Source organism: Balaenoptera borealis (assembly GCF_965194805.1).
Source record: "Balaenoptera borealis genome assembly, chromosome: 6".
Classification (NCBI taxonomy): domain Eukaryota; kingdom Metazoa; phylum Chordata; class Mammalia; order Artiodactyla; family Balaenopteridae; genus Balaenoptera; species Balaenoptera borealis.
The window spans coordinates 134,029,998-134,048,947 of NC_138863.1; the positions used below are offsets into that span (position 1 = coordinate 134,029,998).

An 18,950-nucleotide genomic window follows, 5' to 3' on the forward strand; every position below is an offset into this window, starting at 1 on the left:
ACAGTGTATGGAAAACCTACCCTGCAAACTACTTTGGGAACAGAGAGATGGGCAGCCAGAGCTGAGGGGTACGAACGAAGTCCTTTTCCTCACTTCGTTCCATTAAAACGTCTACAAGCACACCGAAGTGGGCAGGAAGTATTTGTTTTGAGGAAAGTGAGGAGTGTTTTGAAAACTACAAAAAATACGGAGAATTAAACGTCTTACGGTATCCATGTAAGTGTCGTCATCGTCCCCAGAGATTCTCACCGCTTTAATAACTGCGCAACAAGGACTGGGAGCAAGGCCCGGGAAGCACGGGGCGTGCTGCCACCGTGGAGAACACACAAACACGCACGCAGAAGACTCACACCAGCAACCGCCCTAACAGCCGAAGTTCCAGTGAAGTGCCACTAACTCCAGAGAAGTCCCAGCGCTCCCGCTATCGAAGGCCACCTGATCCACGCACCCGTGCGGCGGGCGCGGGTCCCGTCTGCCCACGTGACCTGATCCTCCGCCCCTCCCCGCAGCTCCAGAGAAGCACGTGACCTCAGCACGAACGTGCAAGTCAGCAAACCGTACCGGCAAGTCCACGCTGACATCGGTCCCGTCCAGGAGGGACACTCGGCAGGTGATGACGGCCCTCGCGTCCCCGGCCGCAGGGATGTGCGTGGCTGCACGCTGGGCCTCGCGGAGCCGGTCCCTCTCGGCCTGTCTGCGCATCGACCGGCGGCCGAGCGTTCTGCGGAAGAAGCTCAGCATTTTGTCACTGCGAAAGACAGGAAAAGCTGTCAGAGGTCTCCCGCAATTGGCTGTCAGACAAATGGTGTAATTTAGTAAAGTTCTGTGGGCACTAGGAGATACGTTATTAAAAGAGCATCTGGCCAAGTAAATTTGAAAAAAGTATTATTAATACTGGCTACTTCAGTTGAGTTTTTAAAGACCTTAACCTAAAATATGGCTACAGCTCACAGCACTTCTAAACTTTCTGGACTTTTTTGTAAGGAGCTATCTGGTAAGAGAAGGGCAAACATTTATGAAGTTCAACAGGTCTTTTGGGCCAGTAATTTATATGTACAACAGCCAAATACCCCTACAAACATTAGGAGACGATGCCATACACTAAGGTGCCCCTTGATAATAACAACCATCCTAAGAAGTTCCATTTCTTCTCTGGCCAGATTAGCTACTATTAAGTAGCAATTTAAAATCTGTAACAGAATATTTGATAAAAACTTACATTTGAATTACATTCGAAAGAGATGATTATTTTTGTATTTTTACTATGAAATTTCTATGAATTTAATAGTAATTTATAAATTACTATGAAATTTCAGATAGCTTTTCAGTTTACAAACCCTCATATGTAACGTGTGGCCCCAGTCTCCTTCTCCCCAGGGTTCTTTTCGGGCATTGCTCCCTTTGCACCTTGCTGGCCAGTCTCATTTCAGCGGCCTGTCAAAGGTCGCACTTGTCACCGCAGACTTCTAACGCCCTATGTCAGAGAACCCCTCCTAACCCCTGTTAACTTAACTCCCCCTAACCCTCCCCTGAGGAAATTCTGACATCTAAAGAGTCAGTCACTCCCATCATCACACTTTCACTGAACCTTGAAAATGTTTTTCTGCCTCACTAATCAGATTTTAATTATTCATTTACATGTCCATCTCCTTTATTGTAAGCTCCTTTTTGAAAACTTTTTAAAAATTTACTTACTTATTCATTTATTTATTTTTATTATTTATTTATTTACTTAGCTGTGCCGGGTCTTAGTTGCAGCATGCACGCGGGGATCCAGTTCCCCCACCAGGGATCAGACCCAAGCCCACTGCGTTGGGAGCGTGGAGCCTTATCCACCGGACCACCAGGGAGGTCCCTACTGTAAGCTCCTTGAGGACACAATTCCTACTTTGAACAGGTAGCCACCCAGCACATTTCATCATCAGGTACAACAAACGTTCAGTAAATAATCTTACTGAGTACTCAGAAAAACTCCCCAAATAATATTGTCTTATTTTGATAAGCAAACTAAGGGTCACAGAAATTAAACCACTGACCAAGTCCATTATTTAGTAAATACTGAAGACAGGGGCTCAAACTCTGATTTTCTGACTCCAAACCTTGGTCTTTCTACTACATCATAGGACTATTCATGCAAAACTCACATTATACAGATAAGAAATTATCAAAGACCACAGCTAAAAAGATGCTGAATGAAGATACAAACATAAAACACACATGATGAATCTGTTTCTTAAAACTTAATTCAGCATATTCAAGAAATAAATTGCAAAGGGGTAAAAAAAAAAAAGTTGCAAAGGAAATTGCCGATTCAAAGAGACTTAAAACACATATCAAAAAATCACCATGTGTGGGCCTACTTTTAGATCCTAATTCAACTAAAAATTCTTTTAGGTTGTCAGATGTTATCATTGAGGGAAGCTAGGTGAAAAGTATATGGGAACTCTGTACTACTGTAACTTCAGCATAAGTCTAAAATTATTTCAAACTAAAATATTTTCTCAAGTCACGCATTTGTTATTATACATGTAATTTATAAGAAGTCTAGCATAACCAGCTGATGCTGTAAACTAGATAGATGCATTTATAAACATGATAAAAATAAAAGCTGAAGTGTTAAAATAAATGACATATTTTTTAAAAATTCAGTAGCTATCAATTGAGAATTACAGCCTCATTTTACAAGTACGCATACTCCTATGTAATCAGATAAACTGGCAAAACCATGACAGCTGTCACTGGAACTTCCTAAGGACACAACTATACACACAAACATCTGAACACTAAGTGGATTGTTTATGATAATCAAGGAAGTACTGCCAACTTTCTTTTGGATAAAACAGTGGTTTTAAAGATACGTTTTAAAAAGAAAGTCTTTATCTTTTAAAAGTACATACTGAAAAATTTATAGAAGAATGATGTGATGTCTAGTATTCGCCTCAAAATAATACCAGGAAGGCAGTTAAGCGGGAAGAGAGAGGACACAAATTGGCCAGATAACTGGCCAACAACTGTTGAGGCTGACGGGTGCATGGAGGCTAATTATATTCTCCTGACTACTTCTGTATACGTTGAATTTTTCCATAATAAAAAAGTTTTTTCTAAGGGAAAAAAAGTTTTTTCTAAGGGAAAAAAAGTTCAAAGTGAAATACAACTTTATGGTTCCTAGGAAGTACATGAATTATAAAACAAGTTTTCTTTCACCTCACCCTACACCTTAAAAACAGACTCACTGGACTTCCCTGGTGGCGCAGTGGTTAAGAATCCGCCTGTCAACGCAAGGGACACGGGTTCGAGCCCTGGTTCAGAAAGATCCCACATGCCGCAGAGCAACTAAGCCCGTGCGCCACAACTACTGAGCCTGCGCTCTAGAGCCCACAAGCCACAACTACTGAAGCCCGTGAGCCTAGAGTCCGTGCTCCGCAACAAGAGAAGCCACCGCAATGAGAAGCCCGCGCACCGCAAGGAGTAGCCCCGCTCGCCACAACTAGAGAAAGCCCGCGCGCAGCAACAAAAACCCAACGCAGCCAAAAATTAATTAATTAATTTAAAAAAAATAGACTCACCATACAAGCAGAGTTAACCTGCTAAGGAAAAACACAACTTCTTTCTTATTTATAATTTAAATAACTATGTACTTTGAACTATGAAACTCCATGCCACAAATAACAGGTTCTTTTATTTTATTTTTTTAAAGGGAACGCTATTTATTTATTTATTTATTTATGGCTGTGTTGGGTCTTCGTTTCTGTGCGAGGGCTTTCTCTAGTTGCGGCAAGCGGGGGCCACTCTTCATTGCGGTGCGTGGGCCTCTCACTATCGCGGCCTCTCCCGTTGCGGAGCACGAGCTCCAGATGCGCAGGCTCAGTAGTTGTGGCTCACGGGCCTAATTGCTCCGCGGCATGTGGGATCTTCCCAGGCCAGGGCTCGAACCCGTGTCCCTTGCATTGGCAGGCGGATACTTAACCACTGTGCCACCAGGGAAGCCCAACAGGTTCTTTTATAAAAGAATATGAAAGCACTTACATGAAAACAAATTTCAGATGGACTAAAGAAGTAAAAGAAATGAGTACTAGAAAAAACCAAATAATATATTAGGGTGAAATTCCACAAAAAATTTCTTGAAGGATTAATAGGCAGTTTAATAAAGAACTATCACAAATTGTTAAGATAAACAACCCAGAAGAGAAAGAACAGACAAGATATGAAGAAACAAGGTCTCAAAGTTGACATGCAATAAAAATATTCATTACAAAGATGTTCATTCAACCTCACCAGTAACCAAGCAAATCCAAATTAAAAAAATAAGATACTGTCTGTCATTTAAATGACCCTAGATACCCAGTGCTGAAGAGGGTATGTGAAAAACAATCACTCTCACACCATGTTCCCCTGCAGGAAGAAGTCAGCACACTATGAGAAATGTTAATGTGCACACCCTTTCACCCAGCAGTCCTACGTCTAGTAGGACAGCCTAAAGAAATGTCCCGTATGTGCTCCAAGTTACGGAAACAAGAATTTTCAGGGCATGATTAAGACAGTTTTAAATACCTCTATCAACATGCAAGTAGTTAAATGATGGTTCATACAATGGCACACGACACAGTTGTTTTTAAAGTACAGTTGACAGAGACACTGACAAAATCTACAAGTGAAAAATGAAATCAGAAAAAGGAGCATAGTTCACTCCACACTGGGGTGGGGCGCACCCATATACATATTCTTACACCTTGTACACACACAAAAGCACGAGAAGGACATGCACACTTAAGCAAGGTTATCTCTGCAGAGGGTCCTGTGGAGGTTCTCAGTTCTTGCCTAATACCAACATACGAACACGTCCGAAGTTTAATAAATGTACTGCCGACCCGTTCTCCCGCGTCCACCCTCCCCAGCCCCCTCCTTCGAGCCGCGGCAGCGGATTCTGAGCGGCCACCCCGCCGACCCCTGTGAAGGACCCAGCGTTACCGGCCTCGCTCCCCGCCGCCGGGACCCTCGGGCGCCCACCCCCGCGCTCGCCCCGCTCGGGTCAGGCTTCCACTCAGCCCGAGAGCCCGCGGTGCCGCCTTTCCGCCAGCTGTGCCGGCTTTCTGGGTGCCCTCTCCACGCCAGCTCCCCGACCCTCTCCTACTTCGCACGGCCACCTTCAGACGGCTGCTTGGAAACGCCTCTTCCTCAGAAAAGCATCCCGTGCCGCCTGAGTTGGGTCTCCTTGCAGCAGCCCTAGACCGCTCTTTGTAACACTCGAGGGACTGCAATTAAATGCCACGCCGTCTGTCCATTTTACTGGGTGTTTCCCCCACTAAGCCACACACAAGGACAGGGACCCAGTCCGACTCGCTCCCCACGGCGGCCCAGCCAGCACGGCAGTACGCGCATCAGGCGCTGCGTGAACAGCTTGTCCGAAAGAATACAACGGGAGTTCGGGGTGGTAGGGTTTTGCCTATTTCTTACACAGGAGTTTTGAATCTACCACGTCTAACTTCTCAGCTGTGAACTAAGGCGGGCTTCCCCTACAACCGGAAACATGCAAACTCAAGTCGTCCTTTTACCACCTAAGTTCACTGAAGTTTTGGTTTTTTTAAATACACACCTAAATCTCAAGTCTGCCGTGATTCGTGCACACTCTGCTACGTGAGCGGTGGCCACAGTCCTCCGTAGGCAACCGCACCCCCCAAGGAAAGACCGCCCGCTGGCAGCCGGCGAGGAGCGCTCCCGGGACGCCTCCCTACGCGCCGGCTCCCGCACGGCTTTCCGGCTCAGCACAAACCCCAGTCGACCAGGGTCAGGCTTACTCACCACCACCAGGGGACTGACACCCTCCCGCCCAGTGATCCCAGCACGGAGAGCGTCTGCAAGGGAGGCCTTTAGCAGACGGGGCAAACAGGTCGTTTTCTAAAGAACGAGGAGAAAACCCTGCCAACCAGCGCCTGTGAAACCATCCACTGTGTCAGTAGGACAGCAACGGAGCGACGGGAAGCCTTCCCCCAATTCTGGAAAAAACACGTAATATCCACTTAAAACGCTGCCAAACGGTCTAAAAGACTCGGGTGTGGTTGCTCTGACGGCAGAACCGTAAGGGCAGGTACCACCGAAGCCGACCCCCCCGGAGCCCGGCGTCCGGCCCGGCCGCGGTGTGGGGGGGGGGTCCCCGGAGCCCCCCTTCCCCACCCCCACCCCGGGACACCTGCCGGTCCGCCCCCGGAGCGCCTCAGCCCAGCGCGCTCGCGACCGGCCCGCGGTGCGTCCCCGAGCGGCCACGTCCGCCCGCAGGTGGACACACGGCCCGGCCCGGCCCGGCCCGGCCCGGCCCGGCCTCCCTCCGTCCGCGCCCGGCCCCTCGGCCGCCGCCCGCCCACCCCTCGCGCCGGGCGGCCCGAGGGTCCCGGGCGAGGCCGCAGCCCCGGCGCCGGCGAGGAGGGCGTGAGGAGCCGGGCGGGCGGCGCGCTTACCTGGCGGCGACCACCCGCGGCCACGAGAGGGGAGAGACCCACGCGAGGCGCCAGGGGGCGGCTCAGGGGAGACGCCGAGAAATGGCGGCCAGAGGCGCGCCCACCACACTAATCCCCGCGGACCCCGGCCGCCAGCCCGCCCCTTAAAGCCCCTAAGCTCCGCCCCGGGGGCGGGGAACGCCGCTCTTAAATGGGCAACGACACCGCCCCGGAAGTTGCGGGGCGGGGAGATGCTCGGGTTAAAGCGGCTATGCAGACCTGGCCGGAGCTCTGGCGGCTGGTTTAAAGCGGCTCTGCAGCAGCCCGGTCCCCGGGGGGTGCGCGCCCGCCGCTTAACCTGCGGACGGAAGTGACGCTAGGTCATGCTGTCAGTCCTTCAACAAGTTAATTCACGCGGCAAATATTTACTGCCCGGCTGTATTCTAGTGGGGACAGAGACGGTGAACAGATGCATGAAGAACGGTAAGGCAGCGGACGGGAAATAGGAGATTTCTATTTAACGGAGAACGTTGCATCCTTTCTCCGTACAGAGAATTCAGGTCAGTGCCCGTGATGGGCCAGGGTGTGTTCTGGGCAGCGGAGATACGACGGATAAACAGGACACACGAAGAGACCTCATGCGCCTTCCGAGCTGGCAGGAGAGACAGAAAGTAAGTGACATCAGTTAGTAAGATTCAGCACCGACTATCAGTATTCGTGGTTAGAGTTGGGCACTAGGGTTAGGCCCTGCTAAATGACAAAGAGAAAGCTAGAAGGGGGACAGGGACAGAGTGAGGACTGGTGGTCTTACACAGACCCGTAGGGAAGGAGGAAGGTCTCCTTGGAGTGAAGGCCTGAAGGAGGTGAAGGCGCGCCCCTGCTCGGCCCGGCCTGCTCAGGAGAGTGAGGTGCCCGGGGGCGGGGGCAGAGGGAAGGGCCGTGGGGGACCGAGACGACAAGTCAGAGAGGACAGGGCCGAGCTGAAGGGGCTCCGGGGCCCTGGGCAAAGCTCCGAGGGGTTCAGTGGAGGACCTGCTGGCTGAAAGCATAAGGGCCCTTCCTAGGGTTTGGCGCTGCCCCTTTGAACCCGCACCACCCCAAGCCCTATCCGTCGTCTGGGGAGACACAGCTAGGGGCTGCGGTGTCACAGGAGCTGGGGTTGCCCAAAGGTCTTCACTCGTCCGTGTGGCATCTCAGCTGGGGTGGCTCTTAGGAGCAGCTGAGTTCTCTTGGGCGTCTGCAGCAGGGTGGTTGAAGTGGCTGGAGCCCCTCAAAGAGTGAGGACTGAAGCTCCAAGGCCTATAAGGGCAACGCCCAGAAGTCACACGCTGTCATTTATGTTGCGGGTTACTGATTAAAGCGAGTCAGAAGGCCAGACCCGTTTCAAAAGGGACGGAAACAAGATTCCACCTCTATTTTTTTTTTCTTTTAATAGTATTAAAGTAGAGAAGTTTTCTTTCTCTACTTTTTAAAAATAGCTTTATTGAGATGTGATTCCCCCATTTAAAGTGTACACTTCAACGATTTTTGTGTATTTACCAAGTTGTGCAGCCGTCACTACAATCTCATTACAGACATTTTCATCACTTCTTCATGGGAGGAGCAGCACGGAGGTACAGGGGTGAGAGGAAATGCTGGTGGTCATCTTTGAACTTTAGCTCAATAAAAAAGCAATGACACAGCCATAAAAAAGAATGAAATAATGCCACTTGCAGCAACAGGGATGCCACTAGAGATTATCATACTAAGTGAAGTAAGTCAGAAAGAGACAAATACCATATGATATCACTTATATGTGGAATCTAAAATATGACACAAACGAACTTATCTACGAAGCAGAAACAGACTCACAGACTTGTGGTTGCCTAGGGGGAGGGGGGGTCAGGGAGGGAAGGGCTGGGACTTTGGGATTAGTAGAGGCAAACTGTTATATACAGCATGGATAAACAACAAGGTCCTACTGTATAGCACAGGGAACTATGCTCAACATCCTGTGATAAACCATGATGGAAAAGAATATGAAAAAGAACATATATATGTATAACTGAGTCACTTTGCTGTACAGCAGAAATTAACACAACATTGTAAATCAACTAGACTTCAGTTAAAAAAAAGCAGTGATTACAATGATGCTGACACGGGGGTGGGAAGTGTGGCTCAGGTATAGATGGAACTAGAAAGGGCCACAGGGTGACGCTGGGTGATGAGTACATTAAACTATTCTGTCCATTGTATGTACAGGTTTGAATTTTTTCCATAGTAAAGAGTTAAAAAAAAAAAACAAAAAAAAAACCAACTCTCTGGGCCATGTACCCCGTGGAAACCCTTCATGTCTCCCCGGGGTTAGGTTGCCCTGTTTGAGAACTGTCTGGTCTTGAGTGCCACCCGCCCAGTCTATCAGGGCTGAGAGCTGTATTGTACTTTTCCTGTCTACTGACCAGCAATGGAAGCACTTTCTCTCAATGCTTATAAACCAGCTTCATTGTCCTAAATTGTTGCCTAGCACACCAGTTTAGAGGAACGGTCCTCTGCTCCATCCTTTTTTCTACCTCGGTCAAGGGTAGGGTGGGGTGAGAGAAATAGGTTGAGAAATATGGTTATAGGCTGAAGGAAATTTGAAGTCTTGGAGGATGCAAGCTAAGGGCCTCAGCCATAGGAGGTTGTTTGTGCTCTAATCATGAAAGATTATTCCTCCTAACAATTCATCCTCTCCCCCAGGCATAGACACCCTCTGCAACATTCTTGTTTTGTGGTGAATTAGCCCTCTAACTGCCATCCACCAGAGACAGAAGGCTCTCTCCTTGGACACAGCTGAATTAAGTTATAATGCACTTGGCTGCAAGTAATAGAGAATACAATTAACTGTAGCTTAAAAAAATAAGTAGACTATTTTTCTTATATAAGTAATCTAGAGATTGGTTCAACTCAACAGTCCAATGGGATCCTAAACTGTTACTCTTTCTGTTCTGTCATCCTCAGTATGTTGACTCTGGTTTTTATGCTTCTAGCCTACTGGCCACAAGAGGGCTGCAGTATCATCAGCTCCCCTATCTGAGTTTCAGAAATGAAAGAGAAAGGGGAAAAGATCTTCTCTTCCCGAAGCTTTTTTTTTTTTTTTGGCTGTGCTGCGAGGCTTGCAGGATCTTAGTTCCCTGACCAGGGATCAAACCCAGGCCACGGCAGTGAAAGCACCGAGTCGTAACCACTGGACCCCCAGGGAATCCCCAGCGAAGCCTTGTCTTTAATTCAGGGAAGGAAGTCCCACCACACCCTGTCTCATTGGTGAGAATGGGATTACCTGCCCACACTGGCCATAGGGAAAGAGAATACCATAACTGGTTTAGACCAATTATAATTCACACTTGGGGTTTGGGGAAGGGCCTGCTCCCTCTGAGATTAAGGGCTCACCATTAACTTCTTGAGCAAATCCAAGTTCTATTAGCAGGAAGGAGGGGGTGTTGTTAGGAAGAATGGCTGTGGGTAAGGTATCGAAAGTGCCTACTAGAATAACCCACTTTTGGTGGAACAGTCCTGGCCATGGAAAGATTTTCCTCTATTGTCCTCACCCTAGATTTCCACTCCTATTTTAGGTCCTGGTTTGCTCTCTCTGGAGTCACAGAAAGGGGTAGATCCAGGTTTTGTTAGTTCTGAAAATCATATAATACAATTGGTGGGGGGAGGGGAGGCTTAAGTGAAATAAGACAAATTTAAAGATTGAAAGTGAGTGAGATACAGGGTCTTGGAAGGGGCCCATACAAGTCAGGAGCCCTAAAGCTTAAACCTGATTATCTTCACGGTAAATCCACCTTTGCCCACAAGAAAAAACATGGCCCCTCTTTCACACCACAGCCCTTTATTTTTTTTAAATTAATTAATTAATTAATTAAAAGATTTTTTTTGGTCTTGGTTGCTGTGCGTGGGCTTTCTCTAGTTGTGGCAGGCGGGGGCTACTCTCCGTTGCGGAGCATGGGCTCTGGGTGCGCGGGCTCAGTAGTTGTGGCTCACAGGCTCTAGAGCACAGGCTCAGTAGTTGTCGTGTGTGGGCTCTAGAGCACAGGCTCAGTAGTTATGGCGCATGGGCTTAGTTGCTCCGCGGCACGTGGGATCTTCCCTGACCAGGTCTCAAACCCGTGTCCCCTACACTGGCAGGCGGAATCTTAACCACTGCGCCACCGGGGAAGTCCCCACACCACAGCCCTTTAAATAATTGAGGACATTGGTCCCAAGTCTGCAAAACCCTCTCCCCTTGATATCCAAGCTCCTTACTTTCTCAGTCAGCTTGTCTGAACTGGTCCACACGGGTGGGGCCATTCATGCTGAGGCATTCTGAGCTGAGTGAAGCAGAGAGAATTCCAGTATGAGAGTCAGTCCTCCTGGAGGCTGAAGGGGCCCTGCCTTCCACAAGCCTCCACTGAGAAGACCCTTGGTGATTAGTAGAACATTGCAGAAGTGATGGTGTGTGACTTCCATCATAAGTGACAGTGCCGCTTCTGCCTTGCCCTCTTAGATTGCTCACTCTGGGGGACAGCAGCCACCGTGTCACGAAGACACTCGAGGAGCCCTGTGTAGCCAGCTGGATGGAGAGGACCCGAGGCCTCCCACCAACAGCCAGCACCCACTTGCCAGTTGTGTAGGTGAGTCATGTTGCACCGGATCCTCCAAGCCCTTTAATCCTTCATATGACAAAGTCCCCACCAATGTGCAACTGTGGCTGAGTCAGAACCACCTATCTCCTGTCCCACAGAAGCTGTGAGCAATAATAAATATTTGTTGTTATTTTAAGCCACACACACAAAAAGAAAAAAGAAAAAAATTTAAAAAAAAAAAAGAAAAGACCCTTGAGAGAGCGGGAATCAGGAATAGCTTGTTTTCCAGACACTGGATCAGGAGAGCACTGACTAGTCAAAAATGCACACAATTAAAAAAAAAAAAAATCAGGAAGCACCACTAAGACAGAGTTTGATTAGCATACTGCAGAGTCTAGACTTCAGTTCAGAAGCTGAAAGATCCAAAATAACTTTAAGTCTGTAAAATGAGGATGATACCACCTTCCTAAGAGGGTAGTTAGGAAACTTACATAAAATAAGTTAACTGAAAATGTTTTCGGAAGCACACAACACTACATATAATGTAAAAGTTATAGACCAAGGAACAAAGATACCCGCGCTGCCAGTGGGCGATGGGGTCTCCTGGAACAGGGCGGTGGCCTGGGCCCGGTTGCACGTGCTCGGGTGGCTCCCTTTACCCAGCTACATCTTTCCTGAGCCAGAATCTCATGTCTGAAAGTTCACCCTTTCTCTCCTTGCAAGTATTCCTGGCATGTGTAAGAGCTTAAACTAATTCACACTGAAGTATTAACCACTAGACTAATTGAAGGACACCTTAAAAGAATGGGGGAGGGCTGGGGTAGAGGTGTGCAGAGAAGGGAGATGCAAGATAAACTGGAGAAACTGGAGACAAGTCACTCCCTTCTCCAGAGCACAAAGTCAGGCTTTTCCCTACTTCTGGAGATTCAGGACAATAGACCTAAGCATTCATGTTCCATGAATCCATATTTCATGTATCATTTTGTTCGGAATTATCTGGAACAGAGCCCTGCTGATCTGGTGGCAGACATGCGTTCTTTATTCTGCCAGGGAAAAAAGAATTTCAGGAAACCCTGGATGGCTCCAGGCAAGTTCCTGCCATTGAGTAACAGAGAGGCGGAAGTGAAAACATTCTCCCATCTGGTTTGCCCAACAGTGAAACCACGAGGGACTGAGAGACTTAAGGGAAAAAGAGGGGAGGAGCCACGGCTCGGCGCCCAGACGTTAAGTGCGCACGTGAGTCACCTGGGGATCTTGTTGCAAGGTTAAGTCTGGGGTGGGGCCTGAGAGTCGTTCGTGGCCCTTACATGACTGCCCCACACCTGTGACTGTTGTGTGATTCCAGGACCCACCAAGCTATCAGGAGACCACACAGTAGAAAGACCAGTGGTGACTACCTGCCATGAATTCACTTGACAAGCATCCATCTTTCCTGGCATTAGTTTTCTCGTCTATAAAATGAGGTAATTTGGGACTTGCCTGGTGGTCCAGTGGTAAAGAATCCACCTTCCAATGCAGGGGACGTGGGCTTGATTCCCTGGTCAGGGAACTAGGATCCCACACGCCACGGGGCAACTAAGCCTGTGCGCCACAACTACTGAGCTCGTGCGCCTCAACTAGAGAGCCTGCGTGCCACAACTAGAGAGAGAAAAACTGCCACACCACAACTAGAGAGAAGCCTGTGCCGCAACGAAAGTCCCGCGTGCCTTAACAAAGATCCCTCGTGCTGCAACTAAGACCCAACGCGGCCAAAAATAAATAATAAATAAACCTTAAAAAAATTAAAATCAAATGGGGTAATTAGAACAGATGCTTCCTGAGATCTCTTCCAGATCTTAAAACCTGTGATTCTACACCTATTTCAATACATAAGAGGATTTCATTTAATTTTACATAAACCAAATACACAAAAAAATTTGAATTCAGTTTTGTTAAAAATAAACCAAACCTCAAATTTCCTTTAAAGAGAGAATCATCACATTTTAAATGCCTATTTTCCAAAAATTGATTTAGAAATATGAGGTCAAAGTTATGGCAATGATTTTTCAAACATATAAACTGGTACTGTTCTTTTAAAAATAATTTCTCTCAAAGAATATTAACTTTGGCTGTAGAGTCAGACACCTCCTAGACACACTAGCTACTTAACTTCCAAAGAATAAACTGAGTTTTAACTCCTCATCTGTAAAATGGAGACACAGTTGTGAGGGTCAAACGCAGTGGTGGGCAATTGCAGTTCAGGGGCTTTGTACCTCATTCCTGGTGCCGATAATGCCTGAGAAAGCAGTGGGAGGTGAAGCTGTGAGTTTAGGTGGAAACTACTTCACAGGCTTCTGGATCTTCGCAGTGGTAGCAAATCTTTGTCCTCAGAGGGTGGATCTGGTTCCTAGCAACAGCCAGAAGTCAATCAGAACACAGTCGGGTGAATGTGTTGGAAGACCAGGAGTCTGAAGGCAAGGGGTTAAGTGCAGTCCATGAAAAACGGCAGAGTAGGGACCTTGGAAAATCCAGAAAAGCAACCAAAAAACCTGGTCAGAATTAACTTTTTTTCAAACTCTGGATAGCAAGCAAAGGCTTGCAACAATCCAGAGGTGTTTATTCAAGGAAAATAGCTAAATGCTGGTAAGAGCAATGAGTTTTGCGGCATTTTAATGGGCCTGGGTCTCAGCTCGCTCTCCCCAGTTCCTCTGCAGCCTTGAAAACAGCAGCCAAAGGGCCACCTGAGGGAGCAGAACAGCCAGAACTTCAAAGCCCATCCCAGAGAACTGTTACTTTCTTTGACCTAACTCAGAGCTCAAAATGAAAAGCTGGGGAGTCAGATGTGCAGAAGGGCTCTGGAAAGCTCTGACACATTTCTGGGACTCTCGAAGGCCACTCGTGTGCACGGGGCTATGTGCGTGCCCGGCTCTAAGAATACGTTTGTTTGAGCTCAATTATAATCCCTTAGTCTGTTGCAAAAAACAGACCCCAAGTATATCGATTTTTTTCTGTTAAGTCTCTCATAATTGTCTTGTTCATACCAATTTTCAAACTTCGAGAAAGTATTAATGACACCCGTATAAAGCTTTTGGAAAAACGCTACCCTTTTTCTTTTCACATGCACATTTCATTGGCTTATGTAACATATAATTAATTAAATGATATAATGAAGATAAGTAAATTTGCATATGTAGGTTAGCAAATAAACACAGCTGGTTTTAGGAAGCTTACAAGGTACTTGGTGGAACTAGCAGAACCCTGGCATAATTAAGAGCGGTCAGTGGTGGCAAGCGGGGGGGCAAGGGCAGAAAGCAGAGTGCCAGTATACTGAGTATGTTATTTGGATGGTGGTTAAGAAAGCTTCAGTCACAGATAGAATGTTAATAGGAATTAGAGTAAAGCTTTTGCAAGTATGCTCCAAATTCAGAAGTCTTAAAGGTGCAGATTGATACATTTGTTTTATAAAAGTATTAAAAATATCATCATACCCCCCAGTCCCAAATAAGAATAGTCAAAAGACAAAGAACACCATATGAAACAGGTTTTGCAACACGTTTGACTGTCAAATGACTAATTTCCAACATCTCATATAAATAAAACATTAAACAACCTGATGTAAAAGTGAGCAAAGGATATCGATATGGAATTTAGAGAACAAGAAATATAAGAGATCAATAAAGATATGAAAATCTATCCAACCTCTTTATAAATACAATGTATGTCAAAACATTTCTTTCATGAGATGAGCAAATAAATGAAGTTTGATATCAGTCCTAATCAGAATGTGGGGAAACAGACATTCTTATATGTTTGGTGGAAGCATAAAGTGATATAATCTTCTCTGAGAGCAACTATTCACATTTAAAAATGCAGGTGCCCAATGCTTAGCAATCCTCCTGCTAGAAACTGACCCTGTGTGTAGACTTGCAGTGATTAGTGAAAATATTTGCACGAGGGTGCTCACTGCAGCGTCGTTTCTAGAGTATCAACTGGAAACAAATGTCCATCAAGAAATTACATTACGGCATATCCACCCGTAGGATGGAGGTCAGCGCTGTGAGTCAAAAGAATGAGGTAGATCTGAATGTGTTGGTATGCATATACTTCCAAGATGAAAAAGCAAGCTGCAGAGTATATTGTACAATCCCTTTGGCCTTAACAAAACGTGCATGTACACGCAAATGCTTGTGCAATATTTTCCCCTAGAAGACATGAAATTTAAGGTTGCCATTGGTTTGAGGGGTACTATTCTTAGGGGCGGGGCATGGGACAGAGGCTTTCACAACTCCTCCTGAGTCTTCCTTATACTGTTCGTAGTATCACGTACATAAGAAAAGAGGCATGGCATTTACTTTTGCCTTCTTATTTCTAGATACAAAATTAAATATTATTTTCTCCAAGAAATTTTCTTACAGATGACAAATGGCGTACCTAACTGCTCTTGGGGAAGGTATAAGGCAAGTGGGCTTCAGACACATGAAGAGAGGTCCTTTACTTTGACTGACAAGGTCTCAGGGTAGGAATACCGGAGTAGAGAGGCTGGGGCTGGGAGAAGAGGAATCCAGCGGAGGCCACAGTGAAGGAGGAGCTTCTCATCAGACATTCTTTAATCTTCTAAATCCCTTTTAGTTCCTGACTGACCCACCCACCCCCAAACACAGCCACTGTGTGAGTAATTCTAGAAATAAATTTTGCATTTAGCATTCTCCTAGTCTCTTATAATCACCCACTGATGAAGAAAACTAACCATTGTTTGAAAAGCCCAACAACAAAAACTCCCATAAAATAATCTTCAAAACTCCTATACTTAAATTACTAAAGCACATCTTTATTTTGCAGTTGAACAATTTAAAGTCACAGCTAGAGTTTTTTCACGTTTGAACCTGAACAACTAGTTCTCAATCAAAATGAATTATGGCCAACAAAATATGTATAATAATAGCATTTCACATAACATAAACTGCTCTTAGGGTTAAAACAGTTTTAATGCAAATCAACATTTTTATCCTGTTTGCTGTTAGTATTCATAGTTTTTTTTACATGAAACTCATTGCAGGAATTCTAATTTTTCACTGAAATTAAGACAAATCCACAAAGCCTTTCAAGCACACAGGAAGCTGCAGTGACAAATGCACAGTGATGATTTCAAATTATCCAGTGTTGACCAAATTCAAGCTTAAACATTTTAAGTGAACCCTAAGCTTCTCTGTCTCCTAACTATGGGAAACCATATGGAAAGAGATATTTTTGTGAAACAGGGAAAGAGAATTTAAAAAATTAAGGGGCTAATTCCATTTAGTTCAGTACAATCAAACGTGAAACGGCAGCAAATATGTAAAATCATAATTTAATTAGGAAATAAACTAGACTTTTAACTAAATGACTTTTTGCCCTTCATATTTACATATAGCACCTGTTACAAGAAAAAAAAATTCCCAAATTAAAACAGCCTCTACATAGAAATATTTTTAAAACTACTACTTAAAAATATCCTTGATGAGTGTATAGTAAACTATCTGTCCTAAAATCGAGCCTACACTGTAGAAAATAAAGACTAGCATTTCTTATTTGAAAAGGTTACCGTATGGATTGTAACTGCAGCTCCCTGGTGCTGCAGGAACACCGGCTGGACAGCTTTTATTTGCCTAAAAGCAGAAATATTCTAATGACAGAAAACGAAAACAGCTTCATGTAAACTTTTAGTCTCTTAAATCCTGCCCCTCAACATGTATACGAAGTGTCAGGACTTTGCCCCCTTCAAGTTACTGGTGGTGAAGCACTGACTTAACGCCTAATACAACTCAAAACCAAACAGATGGGTTTCCAGGTGTTCAAGTAATGTACAGAAACGCAAAGCAGAATGATTATAGTGAACCCAACTTGGCTGAAGCTAGCAGAATGATTATAGTGAACCCAACTTGGCTGAAGCTAGCTGAGAGGACTCAGAGTCCAGCAAGAGCCTTTATTGTGCTAAATAAACTACAAAAAAAGTGGCAAAGCTAAAATCACACAAGTTACCTTTTAAATATCAAATGATCAAGAGATCATGGTAAAGCATTTAAACTTGGGTCCAATCCAATGAGTTCTACATGTTAATCCATTGTATTTTTCCATATTTACAAAACTCCTGGGATAAATTTTACCTTTAAATGTATAAATTAAGTCAGTAGTAAGCATGAAATAAAGTGCTGTTTGAAATTCAAGAAATCAATTTCAGCATTGAAATCTGACCTACTCTACAGAACACAAGAAAGCATGAATAATCTTGTCAACTAACTGAAGGGTGGGAAAAGATGAGTGCCAGAGACTCCCAGAATTGGGTTGAAATTTTCCTGCTCAGGAAGGCAAAAAAAAAAAAAAATGGAACACTACAATTCAGGAGTAGAAACGAAAAAGCTTCTTTCAATAAAAGGTAAAACGGGTTCAAGTGTCACTACAGTGAAACCACAAATCAGCACCTCTTTCAGTCTAAGATTGTAAGTAGGGCTGAGTCTCCTTGATGGCTTCATGGTGGTAACTTCATGTAGCAATGTGACATTTTAGTTAAGATTATCAGAAGTAGTATTTGCTAAATTTTGGAAACTCTCAGGGTTGAGGGGGCCTGATATTAATCCTTCAACAACTGTAACAAAAGTCAATGAAGGAAAAAGATTACCTTATTCACAAAGACTCTACCGTAAAGGGAGATTAATAATTATTTTTTTTAAGTTGGAGGGATGGAAGTAGGAGTCAACATAACAAAGGCCCCACTGAGCCAAGCTTAGTGAGTGATGAATAATAAATACTACCTTTCGGGGCTTCCCTGGTGGCGCAGTGGTTGAGAATCTGCCTGCCAATGCAGGGGACACGGGTTCGAGCCCTGGTCTGGGAAGATCCCACATGCCGCGGAGCAACTGGGCCCGTGTGCCATAACTACTGAGCCTGCGCGTCTGGAGCCTGTGCTCCGCAACAAGAGAGGCCGCGATAGTGAGAGGCCCGCGCACCGTGATGAAGAGTGGCCCCCGCTTGCCGCAACTGGAGAGGGCCCTCGCACAGAAACGAGGACCCAACACAAACAAAAATAAATAAATAAACAAATGTGGGGTTTAAAAAAAAAATAAAGTAAAATAAAATAAATACTACCTTTCAAAGAAATTGTTGAACAAATTATGCCTGTTGGTTTAAAATGTAGGGCTTTTTCCGTCTTCTGTCAGCTAAATTAATAAACCCTTAACCATATAAGACACCACTGCTACACGTCAGAGTTGGGCTCAGTGGTCTTACCTGTCCAAGATACTGAGAACAGAAAGCAAACTATTTACTTGTCAGGGCCTCTGCACATATTTACTGTGGTGACACTTAGGCACGGTTTTCTGGCTTCACCGAAGTCACACGCTCAGACTGCTGTCCTCATTTGTGGCTGGCACAGTGACAAAGCCTGAGAACTTTCCTTCACGGTAAACGCATGGAGCTGAACGCTTACCCTCAAACACATGTACCCCTACACACTCCAGAAGTCTAAAATTCAATTATTTTACACTTAAAAACAGTATGCACACATTTTTTTGAAAATTTCTCTTCTAAAGTTAACACAAAGCAAAGTGAAAAAGAAGGTATTTGAAATATTGAAATATACTTCAATAATGATTGCTCTTATTTATAAAGAAAATTACATTTTTCTTCTAAAATTGCATTTTGTATAATGAAGTGGAAAACACTCTTCCTTTCCTTTTCAATCCCTTGCTAACTTTTTTTTTAAACAAAGAGTATCCTTAGAATCAAGTCTTAATTCTAATAACATTTGAAAGATACATTCATTTCTTTACAGCATGAAAGACATACAAATATCATTTTTTCCTTTTTAAACAATGAAGCAAAAGAAGTTAACATTTTCAGTCTTTTGTCCATAGAAAAATATTTTCTATATCATTTATACAACAATAGGTAGGAAAATTCTACAGTGTTTAACTGAAAC

At 45.0% G+C, this 18,950-nt stretch overlaps 1 protein-coding gene and 1 long non-coding RNA gene across 2 annotated transcripts in view; one reads left to right on the plus strand and one right to left on the minus strand.

The window, feature by feature from the left end:
- Positions 1-6,985, minus strand: part of EPB41L5 (erythrocyte membrane protein band 4.1 like 5) — a 71,018-nt gene extending 64,033 nt beyond the window's left edge. The window contains 2 exon segments of the mRNA XM_082395878.1: positions 562-748; positions 6,453-6,985. Coding sequence (XP_082252004.1) covers positions 562-741 — 180 coding nt within the window. The 5' untranslated portion in view covers positions 742-748; positions 6,453-6,985.
- Positions 6,142-12,804, plus strand: LOC309630571. The gene is made up of 5 exons (XR_014245757.1): positions 6,142-6,241; positions 6,983-7,102; positions 10,939-11,065; positions 12,174-12,253; positions 12,363-12,804. It is a non-coding gene; the product is annotated as an uncharacterized lncRNA (long non-coding RNA).
- Positions 12,805-18,950: the final 6,146 nt, after the last annotated feature.